General features: G+C 46.1%; 1 protein-coding gene across 12 annotated transcripts in view; it reads left to right on the plus strand.

The window, feature by feature from the left end:
* KMT2D (lysine methyltransferase 2D) overlaps nt 1–22,662 on the plus strand; it is a 125,553-nt gene that overhangs the window by 49,571 nt on the left and 53,320 nt on the right. For 10 of the 12 annotated variants that reach the window (XM_084837334.1, XM_084837330.1, XM_084837340.1 and 7 more), the window contains 15 exons: nt 1,333–1,497; nt 3,363–3,472; nt 4,506–4,553; nt 6,066–6,305; nt 7,171–7,317; nt 7,409–7,525; nt 8,110–8,246; nt 9,300–9,483; nt 10,578–10,658; nt 12,963–13,079; nt 13,414–13,575; nt 19,180–19,267; nt 19,419–19,654; nt 20,688–20,761; nt 21,402–21,452. In XM_084837334.1, coding sequence (XP_084693460.1) covers nt 1,333–1,497; nt 3,363–3,472; nt 4,506–4,553; nt 6,066–6,305; nt 7,171–7,317; nt 7,409–7,525; nt 8,110–8,246; nt 9,300–9,483; nt 10,578–10,658; nt 12,963–13,079; nt 13,414–13,575; nt 19,180–19,267; nt 19,419–19,654; nt 20,688–20,761; nt 21,402–21,452 — 1,957 coding nt within the window. The remainder of the gene's footprint in view (nt 1–1,332; nt 1,498–3,362; nt 3,473–4,505; nt 4,554–6,065; nt 6,306–7,170; nt 7,318–7,408; nt 7,526–8,109; nt 8,247–9,299; nt 9,484–10,577; nt 10,659–12,962; nt 13,080–13,413; nt 13,576–19,179; nt 19,268–19,418; nt 19,655–20,687; nt 20,762–21,401; nt 21,453–22,662) is intronic. The other 2 variants (XM_084837339.1, XM_084837342.1) reach the window with 2 other exon arrangements.

The following is a 22,662-nucleotide window of genomic DNA, read 5'->3' on the forward strand; positions in this document are numbered from 1 at the left end:
TGAATGGGGAAAATGTGCATTTTTTCAAACGTGCGCACTTTCCCCCCATTGACTAAAGTGTGAAAATGTGAAATTTAAAAAATGCGTATTTTAAAAAATACACAACTTAAAAATGAACAACTTGAAGTTGGGAATTTTTAAAGTTGAGTGTTCTGAAAAGTGTGCACTCTTACCCCACTAAAGCATGAATGTAGGAATATATAAAAGGTGTGAATTTTTAAAAATTCAGGTTTAAGTTGCACGTTTTTAAAGTTGCACGTTTTTAAAGGTGTGCATTTTGTAGCTGCAAACGCAAGTTCAGGAATTTCAAAACATTTTCGGAGAACATGCGCTCCCATTCAGGGTTAGGAATGGCACATTTTCAAGTGATTTGCAAACCGAAACAAAATTCTCATACATTCCATTCTGGACCAAGGAAGTCCTAATTCTTCCAGCTTGTCATCCCTCAGTGGGCCACATGGTGGGACTTCATTTAATTTCTGATATTTTGGCGAAGTTGTATCTCCTGCAGTTATCAGTTACAGAAAGGAGGAGGCTAACCATTGCTGTTTGATTGTGAACTTGGAGGATGTACCTAACAGTTAATAATCTATTATAATATACAGGTTCAGTAACATATATTCCAGATCCTTTGAAAGCCTTTGTAACAATGTAAACTGTGTATTATGTTTCCAGTAATACATATAAGTGAATATTTTTGTTCAAGGAGGTGATTCCCTCCATGTATTATCATATGTTTAATGCAAATCCTAAAGCCTGGGGGCAAAATCCAGCCTTCCAGGGCTCCTAGCCTGGTTCTCTGGGGTTCCCCAGAAGATCATGCCCCCTTCCCCTAGCCTCACCTCCTTGCCCCAAGCACCAATTTTTTGGTAGTTTCCCAGCTTTTGTACATTTTCCCCCTATTCTTAAAGCTTTTGCTGCCTCTTGTAAACCTAAATTACTGGCAATAAAGGCTTTATGCTAAAATATGCTGGTATATTTTGGGTTTTTTGATCCTGCCCCTTTTGCCACACCCATCACTGGAATCTGGCCCTGGAGAGCTTCTCTGAAATGGATTTCGGCCCTCTGGCTGAACAAGGTTCTGCACTCCCGGTTTAATAGAACCATCCTATTTTTAAAAAACACATGCAAATGATGATCTTGCATTAAGGTAGGTTGCATATGCCTGTGATCAGAGATGTATATACATAACAGAGCCCCAGTCATAGAGAGGAGAACTCCTGGGCTGCTGTACCAGTTTGGGGGTATCTACTTCGTTTGTGTTTGTGGTGGGGGCATGGGTAGATTGGATTGCAGAACCAGCACTGAGCCTCTCCCTTCTCCTTCCCACAGGTGTGTGTGCTGTGTGCAGTGTGGAGCAGTTTCACCTGGCTTCCACTGTGAATGGCAGAACAATTACACCCACTGTGCTCCCTGTGCCAGTCTTGTCACCTGCCCCATCTGCCAGGTGAAGTATGTGGAGGATGACCTATTAATCCAGTGTCAGCACTGTGAGCGGTAAGCCCCCATTTTCCTTACCCAGCCAATATTATGATTTTACCATTGTAATCTGCACATCAACAACCACAGGTAATATTAGATACTTCCTGTAAATAGGATCCTAGAGGAGCTGCCTTACTCCTGTACGTTTCCAGCTTCAGGAGGGTGAAGTTCAAAAGTGTCCATGTTGTAGAATTGTCCTCTGTCTTTCCCATAATACTTTGCAAGGTCTCACCAACCTTTTTACACTGGTTAGTGGGATGGATGAGGGTCTGTGAAATTCAAATGAAAGAGATGGAATAGCCACTTAGAAAGCAGTCACTCTGTTGATAGACAGGGGAGGGGGGCTCTGAGATCAGATTCCTCTGTCTACCCTATACCTTGCCGGGAAGAGCCAGGCAGGACAGAGGAACAGCAGAGGGAATTTTGCCTCCCCCTCACTCCAATTCAGCTAGATGGGCCTCTGAGCCCATCTAGCTAACTTGCTGGCAGTGGGTGGGGACAGCGACAGAGAGGCTGTAGGATCCTATGGATCCTGGACTCTCCCCTGCCCACTGTCCCACCCACCCCTTATTGCCCCTCCGCGAGCTCCTCCTGGGTCACGGTTTCAACTTTGGAGGAGCATGGCAGCTGTGAAGGGCTGGGGAGGAGGGATGTTGGTTTCTTCCTCCTGAGGTTGTAGCAGTGCCTATGGCCTCAGAAGTAGGAATCCCAGGGACCTTAGGATTGCTCTGCTAAAAGGATGCATGCATGGTGTCTGTGAGTGCATGATAGGGGGTGATAATCTGTAGCCTCTGACCATGGTTAACCCTGTTTCTGGCCACTGCAGCCACACTAGGAAAACAAAGGCATTGCCATGCTGGGCTCAACTTCCTTTGCGGAAGGCTGAAAATGCTGCATACAATAAGTTGTCACTGTGTGACTACTAGTTCTCCAAATCTAGACAGAATGCTGTCTTCTGATAGATGACATCCACCTGGAAAAGGAGGTTGAAAGGGTTGTTCCACCGCCCAGTAGTTAGGAAACAGGATATGTATCATTCAGAGGACTTTGTACTCCTCTTTGCCTGATTGATTGATTGAGTGAGTGAGTGACTGAGTGATGTAGTGGCTGAAGTGTTGGACTAGGACTCAGGAGACCCGGGTTCTAGTCCCCACTCGGCCAGGAAGCTCACTGGGTGACTTCAGGCCTGGCACTGACTCTCAGCCTAACCCACCTCACGAGGTTGTTGTGAGGATAAAATGGAGAGGAGAAGGACCAGGTAAGATGCCCTGGGCTCCTTGCAAGAGAAGAAATGGCTGGATATAGATGTAATAATAAATAATCAATTGGTTACATTTATATTCCACCTTTTCCTCCAAGGAGCCCAAAGCAGCATACATGGTTCTCCTCCTCTCCATTCTATCCTCTCAACAACCCTGTGAGGTAGCTTAGGCTGAGAGTCAGTGACTGGCCCAAAGTCACCCAGTGAACTCCATGGCCGAGTGGGGACTTGAACCTGGGTTTCCCCATTCCAATGCTCTAACCACTACTCTACACTGGCTCTTCTTGGGGAGAAATGTTACTTCCTCTATGAAGAGCTTGTTAATCCAAGGCTGTGTTCATGTGAACAAAAGGAAACAGTATGAAGAGGCATATAAGCTTATGAACTTGCTGCCTATGGTTTGGGCCCTAGGAGTGCCACCCTTTTCACTTTAAGAAATGCCCAGTCTCTCTTTCTTCTACTCCCCTGGCCCCCCAAAGAGCAGTGCACTAACGGTCCTGTTTCTAGAGAGGCAGAGTTTGGTGACACAGTAGCAGGACCCGCCTCCAGCTCTTCATGGTGGCAAGGCCCTCTGCTGGCGCCCTCTCCAGCCACATCAAACCATATGTGTACTTCTCAGGTGGATGCATGCTGTATGTGATAACCTTTTCACTGAAGAAGAAGTGGAGCAGGCGGCAGATGAAGGATTTGACTGTACTTCGTGTCAGCCCTATGTAGTCAAGCCTGTTGGTGAGTACTGGGATGGAGTGAGAGCCTCCAACCAAGCTCTCTATGCTGTATTTTCAAAGAAGCAGCAGCGACTGGACAATGGAAAAGGGGATCAGGACTAGACTCGCGCCAATTGGCACCCTTGGGGAGATGCCAGGGCTCCATTGTGCCAGCAAGACCCACCACTGATGCCTGTCCTGGGCCCCTTTTAAAACACTGTGTTTTCTAGTTCACCGGTGAGTACCAGGAGGCTGGGTCTAGGAGAGGCTGCCGTTTTAACCTCCCAGAATGCCTCCGGTGTAGCCTTGTCCCGGGGCATTGTGGGAAATTATGTGCGGCTGCTCTCAGGTGCAGCCACCTGGTGTGTATTAGAGCCTAGCGGCTGCTGCCCACCTCACCACCAGTGGGCCCTTCAACTCTGGAGCTATCCCTGGGGAGAATTTCCTGCTCTTTAGAATTTGGAGAAGCCTACTTCCTTTCCAGCTACCCTTTTCTAGGTACCAGCTCTTCCCACTCTTGAAAAGCTTGTTTTGAGCCAAGCAGTTCAAGAACGGAGAGGAAGAGCTGCTGGTGGCACCTCCAAATGTGGGGGTTAGGACGGCCTCACTGCTGTTGCTGCTCTTGATTCCTTTGCAACGAGGTTGGCGGGAGTCAGAGATAGGGGAGAAGTCATTGCTGCATGAGGACTACAGCAAGATAGTTTGGGGTGGTAGGGGATGTACCTTCAGGTTAGCTGAAAGAATGGGGGGTGGAGGGGATGGCAGTGAATGGAGGTGAGGAAGGGAGTTGGAAATTGTAGTGTGGTTGGAGGGTATAATCATGGTATGACACAATGGCATGGAGCTGCTGGGGTTGGATGTGGAGATGATGTGGCTGTGTGAAAGGGTGGTGGGGAATACTGTTAAGGGAGCAAAGCTGCAGAGAAGGCTGGGTGAACACATGTTTTCAAAACATCTAAATTGGAATGTCTGTCCTATTACGTATGTGGGGGGGAAGAGTACTGAAGAGTTTATGATGTCGTCATCCCCCCTTTTGACTTCCTTTTCCTTAAAAGTTCCAGTTCCCCCTCCGGAAATTATCCCGGTGAAGATCAAGGAGCCGGGTAAGTTTCTTTCCCATCCATGCTCCATGTACCCAGCCTGCAGCCAGATACCAAGACTGAGCGAGATTTCTTACATGCTGTATGGAGCGCTACATGGGGCTTGCTTGCTGCTGCTGGGGATCCCACCTGGCTGTTGGCTTCTTCTGTCCAGGGCTGTGGTTCTCAAAGGATAAGGCCAGCCTCGTATTTCTTCTCTTTTTAAGGCTTTTCCCAACCACAGATGGTTTAGGAACATAGGAAGCTGCTTTATACCTCTGGAGGTTGGGCAGGCACCAGCAGTGGGTTGTTTTTGGCGCCTCCTGAAAACAGCTCTTTTCCAGGAAGCCTTCCTTGGTTAACCAGCCTTGTTTTTATTGGCAGTCTGTTTTTTTTAAAGAATAATTTCAATACCATGTTTCACTCTTTTTATCTTCTGTTCATTTTATTTTGTTCATTTTGTTCGCTTCTCCAAAATCTGTTTAGATGTGGAGTGGTATACAAATGTTGTAAATAAATAAATAACACCGAGACATAACATTGTTCCACCTAGCTTAGTGCTTGTCAGTGGCTCTCCAGGACTTCAGAGAGGGGTCTTTTCCAGTCCTACCTGGAGATGTCAGGAATTGAGCCTGGAACCTTCTGCACGCAAAGCATGTGCACTCCCAGTGAACTATGGCCTGTCGCTATGGAGTGGTATTGGTGTTGTATAGTTTTCTGCTCACTATATCCTTAATTGATAGTGTACTAATTAACTGGTTTTTAATTTATTTTATTATGTTTTGTATGTGTAAGTCACTTTGAGTAAGTATATTTCATGTAGAAAAGCAGCTAATAAATTTTAGAGTACATGCCTCCCATGAGATTTCTTGATGCTGAGAGGTTTGGGACAGTTGTCGTGATGCAGGAACCCTGTCTGGCAAATCTGAACTAGAGGGCAATGAGCGTTGGGTTGGGTACAAAGAAGCCAAGTGTCCTAGTGGGAACAACGCTGCTTAACGTCTTTGGAAGGCCAGGTTGCCCATAAGTTGCCTTGATAGAGGATGGGCTCTCTAACCCAGGCAAGGGGTTTTGTGTCTGCAATGAATGTAGGTCCAAGATTTGGGGGATTACTGTTGTTGGCTATAAGAGATTATAGGGGTTTAGTGGATTAAAACAAGGGGATGTAAAACCTCTGGCTAGTTTTCGATTGATTGATTGATTGATTGCATTTCTATACCACCCAACAGCCAAAGCTCTCTGGGTGGTTCGCAACAATTAAAAACCATAACGTACAACATGATAAAATCCAATATAAAAGTTTAAAACGACAGTATAAAATAAAAACCAAAATAAAACCTAGCAGCAGGGCAAAGATATAAAATATAGTAACAGATTTAAAATAACGGAAACTGTAAGACTAAAACGCCTAGGGATATAAGAAGGTGTTCACCTGGCGCCAAAAAGAGCACAAGGTGGGGGGCCAGGCAAGCCTCCCTGGGAAGCTCATTCCACAGCCGAGAAAGACAAACATGGCTTCACCCTCTCTTTCCATAGAGCCCCAGTATTTTCGCTTTGAAGGCGTCTGGCTAACCGAGGCTGGCATGGCAGTGCTACGCAACTTGTCCTTATCACCACTACACAAGCGCCGACCACGCAAGACAATGCCGACCACACCGACCACACTGCGGCCGGGCACTCTCAATGGTGAAGTTGGGCTGGACGGGGTTGATCCTCTAGGTGCAGATGAAAAAAAAGATGGTGATGTGGAGCCAGATGAGATCCTGAAAGCTGAAGGTTTGTACCGTCCCCACCAGCTTCTATATAACCAGCTCCATCATTTTTTGTTGTTCAGTCTTTAAGTCGTGTCCGACTCTTCGTGACCCCATGGACCATAGCACATCTACACCCTAATACTGATTTGAACGAGTGATCTGTTCCACCAAGCACTGTCAACTTGGCCAGCAGTAGAAGCTGGAATGCCATTATCAGAGGGTCTTGGGCAGGGGTATTTCCTTGCTGTGCAGGAATTAGAGCTTTCCCAACTGGTGGTCCCAAGGATTGAACTTGGGTCTTGTTATTGAGCCACAGTTCCGCTGCTTCCAAATTTGATCTGAAATCTAGATTGAGGATTTGTGACTTCTCTTTGCTGTCTCATGGAGAGGGTATAATCCTAGTCAGTTTTCATAGTAGTAGGAAATCTGGGAGCCAGGACTCTGGTGTCCTGTTCTAGATAATTCACTAGAATAGGAAAGCTGATAAGTTGTAACTCTAATGCAGCATGTATTGCATGGAATCTGGAGTCTCAATGATGGTCCTGCTCTGTGATGGTAGCGGATTTGGGAGGTGAGTGTGTACCCCAAATTATCTGAGGTCCCATAGTTACTGACCTAGGGACTTTTGTGGGGTGTGTGGGAGTAGGGGGTTGGAGAGAGACGAAACAATCTGTTCTTAATGAAAGTTGGCAATCTGTTCCTTCGGCTGGCAGTTGTGTGTACATGACTCCAGTTAGGTGTCTGTCTATAAGGTGCAGTGTGTGTGTGTGGGGCATTTATGATGGAACACATGGGGCTCTGGTGCACATGTGAAATCGTATAATAGGGAAAAATGAGAATAGGGCTTTTTAAAAGAGGGTTTGTTCTCATTTACCATCCACCTGCAGTTAGCATCGAACACATGGAGTACGAGATCAAATTGGAAGCTCCTGCTACCCCAGAGAGGGAAGCTGCAGCCAATGCTGATTTGGGGAAGGCTCTATTGGAAGACTCTGAGGAAGTCAAGAAGCGGAAGCGGAAGCCATATCGTCCGGGTGAGTGTTCCTGGCCTGGGTCAGGCCCTGGATGGGAAGCGGCCCCCCCTGCGTTGCTCACGGGCTTGTCTCTCCGCTGTTCCTGGGACAGGTATTGGAGGGTTCATGGTGCGACAGCGGAAGTCACACACACGCTTGAAAAAGAGTTCAGCAGCCATGGCAGAAGCCTCTCGTGAGGTGATGGGTGCTGAGGGGCACCCAGAAGAGGGTAAGTGCTATGCTTGTACTTCTCTCCCTGCTTGTAATATGGTGTGGTATGTTCCTTTTTCTTTTAGAAGCTCCCCTAACTTAAAATTTTAGGAGGAGGATAGTCCCTTAAAAAAAGCAGAAGCTTGCCTTTCCATTTATTTTTCTGTCTGCAGCCCTGAGTATCCTGCATCCAGAATTTCATTATTCAAATGAAGTAAATTTTCTGTCTGTTTAATGACTGTACATAATTTTTACTTGAAGACCCAGGTTCTTAAATGTTGGAGCTTTTTAGCAAGATGTGGGGCGAGCCAGAGAGCTGGGTCATTGAGAAATGGTGAGAAGGATCTATGGCTTTGTTGGCCTCTGTGTGCCAGGGAAGTAAGGAGAGGCAGCCATTAAAGCCTCATGCAACCTCCTGTCCTTCTCTGTAGCCCAGCCCTCCATCAAGCCCCACCCAGGTCTTCCCCCTCCCTTTCCTAGTTTTTGAACCTAAAAAGTAATGTGAGTTGAGCCAGACAGCAAATCCCACAGATGCATCCAGTACTGCCCGTCTTGCCCAATACGATGGGGCTCACTAATAGCTTCAGCCTCCCTCCCCACCAGGAGCTCAACCCAATCAACCCACTGAAACCCCTGCAGAGGCCATCGCTGAGCAGGGAGTGGTTGAGGGGGATGAGAAGAAGAAACGGCGGGGCAGGAAGAAGAGCAAGCTGGAGGACATGTTCCCTACTTACCTTCAGGTAAGGGCAATAACTTGGTGCAGCCTTCCCCAGCTATGGCCATTGTGGACTGGGGGTAATGGGGGTTGTAGTCCAACACATCTGGAAGGCCACCAGGTTGAGAAAGGCTGTCTCAGTGGATTGGAGGAGAGATGCTTCTGTGCATGGGTGTCTGGTGCTCTCCTACTCACACTTCTTTCAGCCTCTCACTGTCCAAACTGGGAGGGAGGGGATACAGTAATCACAGGTGTGTGTGTGTGTGTGTAAGGGGTGGTGATGAGCCAAGAAGCTGCAAAATGATGTTTCTGTCAGGGTGGACACTGAGCCCATAGAATCCCAGAGTAGTTCTGATTCTGAGGAAGAGCAGTCGCTCCTGGGAGAGGAGCGCGCTCCTCTTTCCCAGGGCCCACAGCTGACAGAGATTCCTCCCACCAGCATTCCTAGATTAGAAAGCAGTCCAGGGAGTGACCGAGCAGAGATAGCAGACTTGGTGGATGCGCGACGCTGATGCAGAGAGCGGCGCCAGATGGAGGGCGCGGAAAGGAGGCACAGTGCCCAGTTGGCGTGCAAACAACGGCTGCGCCCCGAGGATCCAAGGGAAAAGGGGAGGGACTCTCCCTAGTCCTTAAGTTCAGGGGTCTGCCAGTAATTCCCTTTCAAACGGGGACCAACTGTTTCAACTTAGGGCATAGGTACTCTGCTGCTCAGATCTAGTTGCTACCTGTAGAGTTGTTAAGTTGTAAAAGAAGAATAAAGCTTTGAAAGGAATCCCTTTGTCTGTGTCTGGACTTGGCTACTGGATTAGACTGAGAGAGGCCTCCAAGGAGCCCTTGACAGTTTCAGGAAATGCAGAGTTGCTGGAATAGCAGTGGAATAGAGATCTCTGGAGGAGCCCTAAGTTTAAAAACTGGTATAAATGGTAGGAAGTCTCAACTGAGGAAGGGCAGGTTGTTTGTTTTTGCCTGGAGGGCTGTGCATCAGAGCAGTTGCTATAAGAAATAGATCCGAGTAATAATCTGGCCATGTGCCTGCTCCTCTTCTCTCCTTTTGTTCCTTCTTCAACCCCTTTGACAGGAAGCTTTTTTTGGAAAGGCGCTCCTAGACCTGAGCCGAAAGGCACTGCTGGCAGCTGGTGGTGTGGGTGGGGATGGAACTGCCCACCCTCCTGTCGGCCAGGGGGCCCCCAGGCCCAAAGTGGATTCCAGCATGCTCCAGAAAGGGCCTGTGGATGGGAAAGAGGCTTCGGTTCAGCCCAAAGGTAAGTGGGTGGTGGTGAAAAGAGAGCTGGATCAAGGGGGCAAAAGTATGGGGGAGATGGGGATTTGACTCAGGTTTGGTTTGTGTCCCAAGTGGCTGGCACAGAAGGAAAGAGAGAGCTGGCATAAAGTGGAAAGGGTGCACTTTGGTGCAACACATTTGTACCCTAATTACATTTACTTGGAAGTTTGGAAGCAAGTCCCATTTGATTTTGAAGGAACTTTATCCAAGTATCACAGAGAGCAATGGCAAGGTTGGAGAGAACTTGCATTGGGGGGTGGGGGGGTGTTATTTTAATATCCCACTTCTTAATCATACTGATTCCTGAGGTGGCCATCAATATAAATCACAATAACACAGTAAAATGGCAAGTTTAAAATAAATGATGGCAAAATAAAACAGCTGTGGTGGAACAGTTCCCCCAGGTACCGAGCCCTAGCGGTGCAAATGGAAAAGTGGCGGTGTGCTATATTCTCATGTTTGGATTCCCGATTTCTGTACACTTGTGGGCTGCAGTATCACCATTTATTATTAAGAGCTTCACAGTTTTTTGTGTGGAGTGTGTATGCTTGGGCATAGTACTACAGATTGTGAACATCGGGTTGGCAACCTTTTTCTGTCAAGGGCCTTGTGGGTAATCTCTCGGGGGCCACAGGTCAGCGATGAGCAGGGCTGAAGCCCAAAGTGGGTGGGTTACCCCCCTTTTTTTCTCTCCGTCTTTTTTCCCACACAGCAGGCTGCCAAGGAAGGGACAGATCACTCTTGCAAGAGGTCTGAACTGATCACATGCAGAGGGCTTTTGAAATTAGGCTCACCCTGGACACGCATGTTGCATGCACTCTGAGAGAGAGACAGAGACAGAGATGCTACTTTACAGAATGGAACCTCTCTCATACAACTTCAGAACATGTTTCTTTCCCCTCTAAATGACATTTCCAGCCTAAACCTACTTATTTGTTTAACCACTCCTTGATGGCAGTTCAGTAGGGCCAGCAGAGACCAGATGACATTGCTTTAGGGGCCACCGCCAGGCCACTAGTTTGCCATCCCTGTTTTAGTGGGTCAGCTTCTTCATGTTTTCCTCTCCTTCTCTAGGGGATGAATGTGTCGACAGCAGGGAGGCAGCAGCTCCAGAAAACAACTTGAAAACAGCTGATGCCAAGACTGAGAATACTGGTGAGTATGAGATCTTCAAAGGAGGAAGGCAGGCTTGGGATGGTTTTTGTCTCATGAGGGGCTGTGCCATGTCACTTTTAAGGCTATATCTTATACCCACCTACCTAGGAGCGTAAGCCCCATTCAAATCAGTCGGGCTTACTCCTGAGTAGACATGTATAGGATTTTGATGTAAAGAACTTGCGGCAACCAGAAAAGGATATGTTTTTATGCCTTTTAACATCTTTGTCCCTGTGTTGATCTGCACAATACATTATTTTGTTTTTAGATTTTTGCTAAAAAGTTATCTGTATGGTAGCTTATGCCATGCCCCTAAAAAGTGGCCCTAAGTGGGTGGGTATATCCTGCAATTATGCTCTGGATTAGTTGGCCTTGAATACATAAAGTGAACAGATTTTACAGTCGAATGCAAACGGGGTCACGTTTTACTTGGCATGTCCAGATATGTGTAACTCATTTGTACAGACCAGGGGCTGCATTCTCTGTCAGAATGTTCCCCCTGAACTTTTCTGTCGAGGGCCATATATCCTTGAGGGCAATCTGGCAGGAGCCCTGGGGGTGGGTGGGGACCGAAGCCATGGGTGGGCGGGGCCAGAGCCGGAAGTGTTTGGGACCACCCCTTTTCTCTCTCTCTTTCTAACACCACCTCTTCCCCTTCCTCCCTGCCCAGTGGGCTGCCTGGGGAGGGACATACTGCTCCTGCCAGAGGTCTGAACAGGTTGCTTGCAGAGAGCTTTTTAGAGGGGCCCATGTGTGGCCCTAGGGCCATACGTAGCCATAGGATCTCAGGCTGCCCACTCCTAGTATAAATCTATATTTATTACAGAAAGGCTATTGAGGGACAGGTCTGCTGAATAAGCCCATTCACCTAGCTCTTCTGTTGTGCCTCTGTGGCAGATGGAGCCGGCAATGACTTAGCCAAGAATTCTGTGGTTAACACTTGCTGGTTCTGGAGATATTGTTGGGCTCTCCAAAATGTAGAATGGACTTGCTGCTGCTGCTGCTTAGTGCTCCGGCCGAGCCACTCTTAGTCAAGAAAAAACAAAAAACAGCTTAAGCTACTTGTCACCATCCAGTGGTCCAGGTCACGAGGATGGTTTCCTTCCTGTCTGTTAGGAGGCAGGCTTTTGTTCCTGGAAGAAAAGACTGGGCCAGTGGTTGGCATAGGAGGCACCTCCCACTTCTTGTTTAGAACCAGTCTTTCTCCTGCCTCCTTCTGTGGATGGACGCAGGACCCTTCGGACCTCTCCAAATATTGGGCACCGAGGCACAAGCTAAAAAAGATGCTGCAGCTGGCAGCCTTTCCTCGTAGAGGTCTGCAGAGCTCCTTGGTGTCCCTGCAAATATGGGCTCCAAAGAAGGAAAATCAGCAGCTGCCTAATTATCATCGTGTAGCATCAGTCAACCCACATAGGTGGATAGGTCGCCTGCTGTCCTCGCTACAGTGCACTGAGAGTAGGTGGTGTGCAGGACTATGTTGAATCGGACCATTGGTCCATCTAACACCGTATTGTCTCCTCCAGGGCTTCTGTTCTCTAAGCGGTCCAAGGGACCCTTCTACTCCAATGGCACATCCAGTGTCTTAACCCAGTTGCTTTGTGCTGCTGAAATAAAATACAAATCCAGCACCAGTGGGCTGATCTCTATCCCCCCAGTCCAGGATTTACTTTATTTATTCGTCGTAAAGTAAATGTGCATGTATTTGCTTATGTTTGCATCATTTTATAGTCTCGAAGGAGCAGGGAACTACACAGCATGCTGAAGTCGCATCCCTTGACAACTGCAAATGTCACATAGCATGATTGTCATTCCTGCCCTGCCACCTACCTTGTGATGCACTGGGAAGGCAATACGGAGGCAGTGGAGATGCTTGACACAGTGGTGTAATGTGTTCCCAGCAGTCCACCCCTGTAGGAAAGTGATCACTACTTGTTTGCACCAGCTGAAAATGCCAGAGCTTTGTTAGGGATAGCCCCACAACAGAGGACCTGATTTTGATAGCGCTAATAGCTTTTTTTCCATAAGAAGGGTGTCAGAGCCTTGTTTCCTCAGTCTCTAGTGGCAGGAAGAGGTGAAGTCAAGCTGCAAGTGGACCAAAGTGGTTTTTAAAAAATTCAGGTTGCCCTGTAACGATGTAGCTGGGCAAGGGGGTTATCTCCCCATTTTGGGCTGGGGAATTGTCAGTGCCTGGAGACATGTTCAGCATGTGCTGGAGTATAAGGATCATCACAGCTTGTTCGTCAAACTTGCATGCATGTGATGGGCACTTCCACACTGATAGGCCTGGTGTGTTTGCTCCCACAGGCACAGAGGAACAGATGGTACCCAAGACCTCTGCAGATCCTACAGGTGCCGAGAACCCAGCCACACCCCCGGGGGAGGGGGTGCTCAGCTCCGACCTTGACAAAATCCCCACTGAAGGTCAGGCGGGCCCTTTGAATAGCCCCTACTGCCCCCATCTCCCTGCTCAGGATTTGCCCCCTGGAGAGCAGGGGAGACTAGGAGCCAGGATTCCCCTGGCTTTTCTCCTCAGCTCTAAAATAGGGGTAGATCCTAGTGGCTTAAAGTAAGCATGGGTGCTACTGTATCCATCACACCTTGGTCTTTAAACCCACCCCCACCGTCTCCACCCCTGCGGTCCCCCTATAAGACAGCCTGCCCTTATCGGAGACCAGCAGATTCCTGTATGACCGAGGTTGCTCTAGAGGAACTTAACGCCTTGTGATTCCACTGCGGCTTTCCTCTTTACCAACAGAGCTACCCAAAATGGAGAGCAAGGATGTCCAGCAGCTCTTTAAAGATGTCCTGGGGTCCGCTGAGCGAGAGCAGCAGCTCAATTGCATTGGGGCAGAGGCTGAGGCTGGAGGTATTCGTGATCCAAACCGCACACAGCTTGCCCAAAGGCCTTTCTTGCAAGGTGAGCCCATAGTACTGAGGTGGAGTGCGAGACCCGCACTCTGTCCTTCAGACGGTCCTTTAATGAGAAAAGAGGCAGCGTAGGTTACCTCATGCATGCATTCATTCATTCATTCATTCATTCAAAGTATGTTTACCCCATCCTTCAGCTGGAAAGGCTTCCAGAGCAGCTTACATACTATCAATAAAAACAATATAATCCCTGCCTGCAGGCTTTCAATCAAAAAGACATGACGCAAAAGAGAAAAAAATGGTGGGGAGGGAAGAAGAAAAAAAAACCCCTCAGGCACCAATTCTTAAAGTGAAATAGTATTATTTACTATGAGGAAATGGTTCAGGGAGAGAAGGAGCCCAGTGCAGCTGGTGTTTCAGCTGAGCTGATAGAACGGCCCTGCAGCAGCTCCCTGGGCCTTACTGCACTGAGTTCCAGAAGAGGCAGCCACCGCTAAGGACCTGATGACAGCATTGCAGGGCCTTCCAGACTGGGCCAGGTTCTCCTCTGCCCCCTTGAGTGGAGGATCTTTCTGCTTGTACCTTGATAACTTGGGTAGAAAAACCCCTTCACACACTAGCCGAACAGGCAGGGCTGGCTTGTGCATTGGCAGTGGGGGCGAGGGGCATGGTGGCTGGGTGCAACTCTGCTCCCCCCATCAGCAAATCAGCATGGATCGGGGTGGGGAACCTCAGGCCCAGGAGCCAGATCCGGCCCTCCTGGGGTCTCAGGCGCGCCCTCTGAGATTCCCCAGACGGCCACACCCCCTTCCCACAACACGACCTCCTTTCCCCCTACTGGTGGTTTGGTGGTTTCCTGGCTTTTGTGTAGCTTTCTCCCCATTCTCGGAGGTTGAAATGCCTCTCCTAAGGCTTCGTTACTGGCAGGAAGAGCATTGTTGCTGGTATTTTCAGTGTTCTGGCCCTGCGCCTTTCGCTTCGTCCCAGCCCGCTGCTGGAATGCGGCCCCTCAGAGCTTCTCCAAAATTGTATTTGGCCCTCAGATTGAAAGAGGTTCCCCCACCTCAGGTACAGATGATTTTTTCTTTTTTTTATAATATTTTTTTTATTTTTCTTTTTTTTAAAACAAAAACAGCAACAACATAAACACACAATACACATACACTAAAATATCTCTTAAGATCGTAAGATATCTACCTTTGGCTCCCCTTACACAACAGATGCTTATTATTATTCTCTAGTTCTTATCTTAGTTGTATATCATACATTGAGTTCACAGACTTTATCTCATTTCTCTCCTAATTTTAACCACCTCAACAAAGAGCATTAACCATCTCAAAATTCAAAATCCACATACATAGATATCGTTTTTCTCTATTTCTTGTACAGATTCTATAAAAGGTTTCCAATCTAATATAAATGTAGTTGTTGATCCTTCTTTAATTATAATGGTAAGTTTTGCCATCGCTGCCAGCTCCATCATTTTCATGATCCACTCGCTCACAGTTGGTATTGTTTCATTCTTCCACTTTTGTGCATACAATAACCTTGCAGCTGTTGTCATGTAGAGAAAGAGGGTTCCCCCCTTCTCTTTTTCATGTTTATCTGTTAGTCCCAATAAAAAAGTTTCTGGCTTGAATTCTATAGTAGTCTTTAATATTCTTTGAGCTAAAGACTATTCGTTTCCAAAATGTTTTAGCTTTTTTACAAGTCCACTATAAATGATAAAAAGTTCCGTCTTGATCTTCACATTTCCAACATCTTCCAGAAACACCTTTATACATTTTAGACAATTTAAACGGTGACATATATCATCTATACATCATCTTATGAAAATTCTCTTTAAGACTTGTACATAAAGTAAATTTTAAATCTTTTCACCACATACTTTCCCACTCTTCCATTGATATATTATGACCAACATTTTGTGCCCATTTTATCATACAATCTTTTACTTGTTCATCTTCTGTCTCATACCTTAACAGTAGTTTATACGGTTTAGCAATAACATGTTCGTCATTTATACACAATGCTGTTTCAAACGCAGATTCTGTTTCTTCAAATCCACCATTTTTCTCATCTATTTTAAACCTTTCTTTAATTTGCAAATATGAAAACCACTGACATACATGACCTTCTTCCAGTAAGCTTTCCCTTGATTTTAACTTATATTCCCCTTGTGACAGTTCCAGTAAATCATTGTATCTTATCCATTTATGCATACTATCAAATTCTCTTCTATGCGTTGCTTCTTGTGAAGATATCCAACGAGGTATTTTTTGATAGAACCTTAATTTATATTTATTCCAAATTCTTAATACAGCTCTTCTTATATAGTGACTAGCTGATATACCTGGTGTTGCCCGGGATGTAATTTTGTCATAGGCACTATTTGTTAGAAACACATTAAGGTAGGTTTATGCTTCTCAGAAAGGCCCCCATAAGAAAGGTGAAAAGTTGAATCCAGCAGACTTGATTAAAAAAGCATAACAATTATAATGAGCAGACTGAATAAAAAACACTACTAAAAATGCAAGAGACTGAATCTGTAAGCACTAGTACAATATAATCCACACTGAATCTCATACCACTATTAAAATGTTCAACAGAGGCTTCCTTGCTGGATATTGCAGGAACAGGGGAGAGAAACTAAATGCTCTCCACAGTCAGAAAAGAAACCATGAGTAAAGGGGAGGGAACAAATGGCAGCCAGCCAATCCAAGGTGAAGGAAGTCAGAGTGAATGGGAGAGAGACCAGTAGAATGAAAGATGGCCAATAGGATGACTGGTAGCTGAAATCAGAAACCTGGCCTGCACCATGATTGAGAGGGTGTACTTGTTAGTAAGGGAAAGTATAAACAAAGTAATAATGTAACCCAGTGACTCCTGTCATACACTCTGGCAAGTGAGAATATGAACTAAAAGCGGCGGGCCCAGATGGCAGGCTCAGTGGCCCCTGCAGTGTGATTAGGCCCAGGGCAGCTCCCCCTTATGCCCTGTCTTGCAGACGGCCCTGCAGCCAGCCACAAACACACAAACCCCAAAATCTTCCATTCAGCTACATGTAAAACTCCGCTATTTTGCCCTTCAGTTTGCAGTTGCCTTCTCAATTCCCCCCAGTTCACTCTTTTATGAATAAAGCCCCAAGTCTCCACTCCACTGTGTCATCCCAGCCCCTCAGACAGGCGAGCACACACCGCACCACATTTCACATTAGTGTTAATCACGCGCTACTAACAGATACATCTGGCATTGAAAGGGGTAAAGATATTTAACACTAGCTTGCTTGCTTGCTGGATATTGCAGGAAGAGGGGAGAAACTAAATGCTCTGCACAGTCAGAAAAGAAACCACGAGTAAAGGGGAGGGAACAAACGGCAGCCAGCCAATCCAAGGTGAAGGAAGTCAGAGTGAATGGGAGAGAGACCAATAGAATGAAAGATGGCCAATAGGGTGACTAGCTCAAATCAGAAACCTGGCCTGCACCATGACTGAGAGGGTGCGCTTGTTAGTAAGGGAGCGCATACACAAAGTAATAATGTAACCCAGTGACTCCTATCACACACTCTGGCAAGTGAGAATGTGAAGTAAAAGGGGCAGCAACTGTAGGGCCCAAATGGCAGGCTCAGTGGGCCCCTACATTGTGATTACACCCAGGGCAGCTCCCCCTTATTCCCTGCATTACAGACGGCCCTGCAGCCAGCCACAAACCCACACTCAATTTTTGAGTTTTATATATATAGAAGATTATTAAAATCTACATTCACTTTTGTTTTATCATACCACAAATAACCGTGTCACCCGTATCTCAATTCATGTCCTTCTAATTCTAAAAGTCTTCTATTTTTCAACGTCACCCATTCCTTCATCCACATCAAGCAGCAGGCTGAAAAATAGGTTTTAAAATCTGGTAATCCCAAGCCACCTCTTTCCTTTGCATCTTGTAAGATTTTTATTTTAACTCTTGGTTTTTTTGCTTGCCATATAAACTTTGGTATATCTGTCTGCCACTGCTTGAAAGGTAAATCCGATTTAATAATGGGTATCATTTGAAACAAAAATAACATTCTAGGCAATACATTCATTTTAATTGTTGCAATTCTTCCCAAAAGTGATAGTTGTAATTTTTCCCATTTTAATAGGTCTTGTTTAATTTCATTCCACACTTTAACATAGTTATTTTGAAAAAGCATACAATTCATATTTGTCAAAAGGACTCCCAAATATTTTACTTCCTTTCCAATTTGGAAGCCAGTCTCATCCATCTACTTCTTTTTTTCTTGAACATTCATATTCTTTATTAAAATTTTTGTTTTCTGTTCACTAACTTTAAACCCTGCCACTACTCCAAATTCTTTTAATTTTTTCATTAAAATTTCAATTCCCTTTAAGGGTTCTTCCAACATAAATACCAAGTCATCTGCAAAAGCCCTTAGCTTATATTTCTCCTTTTTAATCTTTACTCCTGTAATTCGATCATCTTGTCTTATATCTCTATTCAATAATTCTAAAACCAATATAAACAGTAGTGGTGACAATGGGCAACCTTGTCTTGTTCCTCTTTGTATCACACAAGGTTTAGTCAGATCCCTATTTATAATTATTTGAGCCTTTTGATCGGTATATACCGATTTCACCGATTTTATAAAATTTTCTCCAAAGTCCAGTTCTTCTAAAGTTTTAATTAAAAATTTCCAGTTGAGATTGTCAAATGCTTTCTCTGCATCTAAAAAGATCAGAGCTGCTTGTTTTTCTGGATGTTTTTCCAAATATTCTACCACATTCAAGACTGTACAGATTATTGTTTCCTGACCTATGCTTTGGTAATTTATAGAATGAAGAATTAAAAAAAACAAAGCTAGGAACTGTATTTCCCCCGCATACATGCATGCAAACAAACACAGATACAGATATATTTATGTATCATCAAAGAAAATTAGAAAGCATTTTGGAGTTCTCAGTTCCCTGGGCAGGTGGTAGATATATTATTTTTAAAGCCCTTGGAATAACCCTGTGGTACAGCACCAGTTCACATGTGTAGATCTCTGCACTAATGTCTGTAGCAGATCTGCTCTCTGTCCCCAGTTGGTGTGAGATGCAGGCCCTCCAGACAGAGAAACAGCTCGTGTATCTCATCGAGGTGAAGATGCTCAGGGAACAAGAAGCACACCCATGCATCCTATTTCTTCTGCAAGTTGTAACATCCAAACTATTCTGATTTTGTGGGAGCAAGCTAATTGCTACACCTAGACCTTCTCAGTAACATCAGCCAGCCCTCACTAAGTTTCTACTACTTGGCTAGGACTGCAAACAGGAGGGGATTACTTTAGCCCTGGCTACTAAATAGCCACACGCCTCATAGTTTTGCCTGTGCCAAATAAGAGTCATCTCCAGGTTTTTTTATTTCATGTTTATTGGGTGTGATTTACTGACCCTGGCATGAGTGGTCAGGTGGGCTGTTCACTTTAGTGGACTTACTTGCAAGGTCACTTTAGACCCAGCCACTTTAGTCCAGAGCATCTTTGCTTGGGAAGTCATCATTTGGAATATTTGGATGGGAGCAAGGTTGTGTGCAAGCGTGGTTTACATCCATGCATGGGTAGAGGGAGTGCCCCTTGATTCAAGCTCTGTGATGCTGTCTACCCTTTCTGTAGGTGCTGGTGTCTCCCTTGGGCCCCTGCAGCCAGCTGTGCCCATGGAGACCTACTCTGGAGTTTGCCAGTCCCCATTTCTGGATAGCAGGTAAGTCTGCCACAGTGGCATCCTGTTCCACCTGGCAGGAGCATTCATATGCTGCTTCTGTTCCAGCCCCTGAACTGCTCCCCATTCCCAGCATGCCACTGCAGCTGCCTCCTCTTCATCTGCTTGTTTTCGTCCTTCCACTGCCACGTAGGGAGAGGAGCGGCTTCTTCAGCCCTGAGCAGTGTGAGCCAGAGAGCCCCTGGGCCAGCAGCTCTGCAGCTTCCACACCCACCACGCCCACCACAGAGGGGGAAAGTGATGGGCTCTCGTATAACCAGCGGAGCCTGCAGCGCTGGGAGAAGGACGAGGAGCTTGGCGAATTATCCACCATCTCGCCTGTGCTCTATGCCAACATGAACTTCCCCAGTCTCAAGCAGGACTACCCGGGTTAGTGGTTTTCCTCTTCTTCCACTGTGGCCTCAGGCCCAACTTTCTATTGCAAACTGACTTTTGCTCACTACAAGCAGACTCTTCCCTGGCGCCATGGATCTTCTGTGCAACAAAGTCCAAATTCTGCACCCGGGTGACCCCAAACCTGTTCTCAAAGGATCCACATTGTGTGACTTAAGTGATACAGACAACACCACTTGCATGCTCTTAGGTTTGCAAGGATCAAAGAGCTATGGAGTACACTGTAGCACCTGTCCCTTCTCACTGGCGGTCCTCTGCAGCCACACCGTTTTGTCACTATGGATGAATTTTCAACACTATCTCAAAGTGCTAGAAAATCTGTGTACTGAAGAATGATAGCTGAGACTCTTAGCACACTGAACAAGGTGACCCTACCAGTCCCCACCTTCCTGCAGTGTGATTGCAGAATGCATGCAGCCCTGCCCTTCCTTGCCTGTGAGGTCAGCCATTCTTACATTCTCCCATTCTCCAGAATGTTCTGACTGTCTAGCCCACAAGGCATGGAGCCATGCACATTTCCTGGGATAGGCAACTCTCCAGCTTTGCTAGGCTTTCTAGCCAAACAAAACTCTCCCCTTTAATATATTGCCTCCTGCTAGTATTCTCAGTTTGACTGAATAGAAGGGTTTCCCTTTCCTATCTTCCTGGGCATGAGGTACATTAGTTCTATATATTTGACAGAGGAGGCTTGGAAGTACATGGATGGAAGAGACTATAGAGATGGAAGACTTGAGTTGATTGCACTGTTTGTTTGGCAGATGTGCTACGGGGAGTCATTGTGCAATTCTGTTACCTGTGTAGAAGAGGGTGAAATCCCTTCATGCGTGTGAGTGTGCTCACACACATACTCGCACGCATGCATGCATATATACCAAACACGGGGGACTGTTTTGATTGGGGGACCAGATGACCCCACCACCACCAAGCCCTCCACAGGCCGGATTACGTCAGGGAGGGGCCACAATTTCCAGACATCTCACTTTTTCTCTCCTTTCTCCTCCCCTCAAAGACTGGTCTAGCCGTTGCAAGCAGATCATGAAGCTCTGGAGAAAGGTGCCAGCCCCAGACAAAGCCCCTTACTTGGTAAGTGGCCCATGTAAATATGATATTTAAGTTTAAGGTTTCGTCTTGCTATTTTGAATGGTTACTTTTCCTCTTGTATTTTATAAAGGATTTGCCTGTGTTCTTACGTTTTGTGTGTGGTGTTGGCGCACACCTCTGTGCCTGCTTTGCATATTATTAGGTTACGAGCGGGACCTGCAACAAAAAGTTGCAGTATGGACTGCTCGTGTTCAGGGTTCCAGACATTTGGCCATGCCCTCTTCCAGGATCTTACTCGCCCCCCGGCTCTCCGTTCTCCCTCATCACCAGCCAGCCAGCCTTCCATGGCCTTCCTCGTTAGGCTGTTTTGAGGATTTCACCCCTGTAGGTTTTTCCATCTAAAGACTGGGATTTCTGGATCCTGCTGGTAGCTCCCTTTTCTGCGTAGATGGAGCCATTTTTGGCTACATAAGGATCTACACTCGGAGAATGAATTCATTATTGGTACACAGGATGTATAGCTGTTCTATTTTACTTTAAATTCAGAACAACAATAACTTAAGACATGCCCCATTCTTTCCTCCCAGTGATACTGGAAATCCTTAATCTAGTTTTGGGGGTGGGAAGCTTTCCATCTTCTTGGTTGTCATGATCCTTTCTCATTTTGGATTCTTCTATGCAGCAAAAGGCTAAAGATAACCGGGCGGCCCACCGCATCAACAAGGTGCAGAAGGTAAGCAAGACAATGGAAAAACCAATAGATAGATAAAACCGGCCAAGAACGGAGCAGGAAAAGTCTATTGGGAAACTGGGCTTGGCCCTCTATAGAACTGGCTGTTGCCAGGGGTGTATGTAATTCTTTGCCAAGAAAAGCTGAATTCTGTGCCCTGTATAAATTAAGCAAATGTATCTTTTCTGTTTCTGATTTTTATTTTTTAATAACGCTTTTGCTTGAAAGCTGAGCATGATACTGAAGTTCCACCCCCTGACCATTGGGAATGCTCTTCTTCCCCCCACCCCACCCCTTCTGAGGTTTCACCAGGCACTCTTTGTTATGCTATCGAGCTAGCCTTTGCAGTCTTAATGGCTAGACACATCTTGTAAAAAACAAAAAAACAGAAACCCTGTTTCTCAGTATCTTGAATACACTGGCCAGGTTGTTAACCAGGACTTGCCCAGCTGAACATATCTCGCTGGTGTTGAAAGAACTTGACTGGCTTCTAGCATGTGTTGAGGTGCAAGTGTTGGTTTTACTCTACAAAGCTTTGATTGGGTTAGGACCACAGTTTCTGAAGGACAGGCTTCTCATGTGTAGGCCTGCCCGTCCTTTAAGATCATCATCTGAAGTATTCCACCCTGTGCCCTTCCCTTCAGAGATTAGACAGATGACAGTTGAAGACAGGGCCTCTTCTGTGGTGGTGCCTCATTTCTGGAACATCTTTTTCCAAAATGTCGATTTGATACCTCGTGTTTAGATGGCAAGTTAAGAGAATTTTCCTCTCCTGTGCATTTGGTGGAGAGTTGCTGCGGCTGCTCTGTGGTGGTGTCACTTTATACCAAATATTTCTATTGGATTTAAAATTTTTATATTTTACTGTTTTGTTTTGTACGCTGCCTTGAAGGGTTGCTACCGGGACGATGGGATATAAATACCCTAAATAAGGAACACACACACACACACACACACACAGTGAAATTCAAGCCTGATTATAATGCAGAAGCTATTGATCCTCTCTCAAGATCCTTCCTGTCCTCACTCCCTAAAAGAGCCTTCCCCAACCTGGTGTCCTCTAGATGTTTTGGACTACCAACTCCCAGCGTTCTTGAACTTGCTTATGCTGGCTGAGGCCAACGGGAGTTGAAGTCCAAAACATCTGGAGGGCTCCAGGCTGGGGAAGGCTGCGCTAAGAAATAGCAGTTGTCCCATGGCCTGGAAAGTTTCA

The sequence above is a fragment of the Heloderma suspectum genome, chromosome 2 (assembly GCF_057233095.1).
Source record: "Heloderma suspectum isolate Gila_16-S chromosome 2, 16-S_ref, whole genome shotgun sequence".
Classification (NCBI taxonomy): domain Eukaryota; kingdom Metazoa; phylum Chordata; class Lepidosauria; order Squamata; family Helodermatidae; genus Heloderma; species Heloderma suspectum.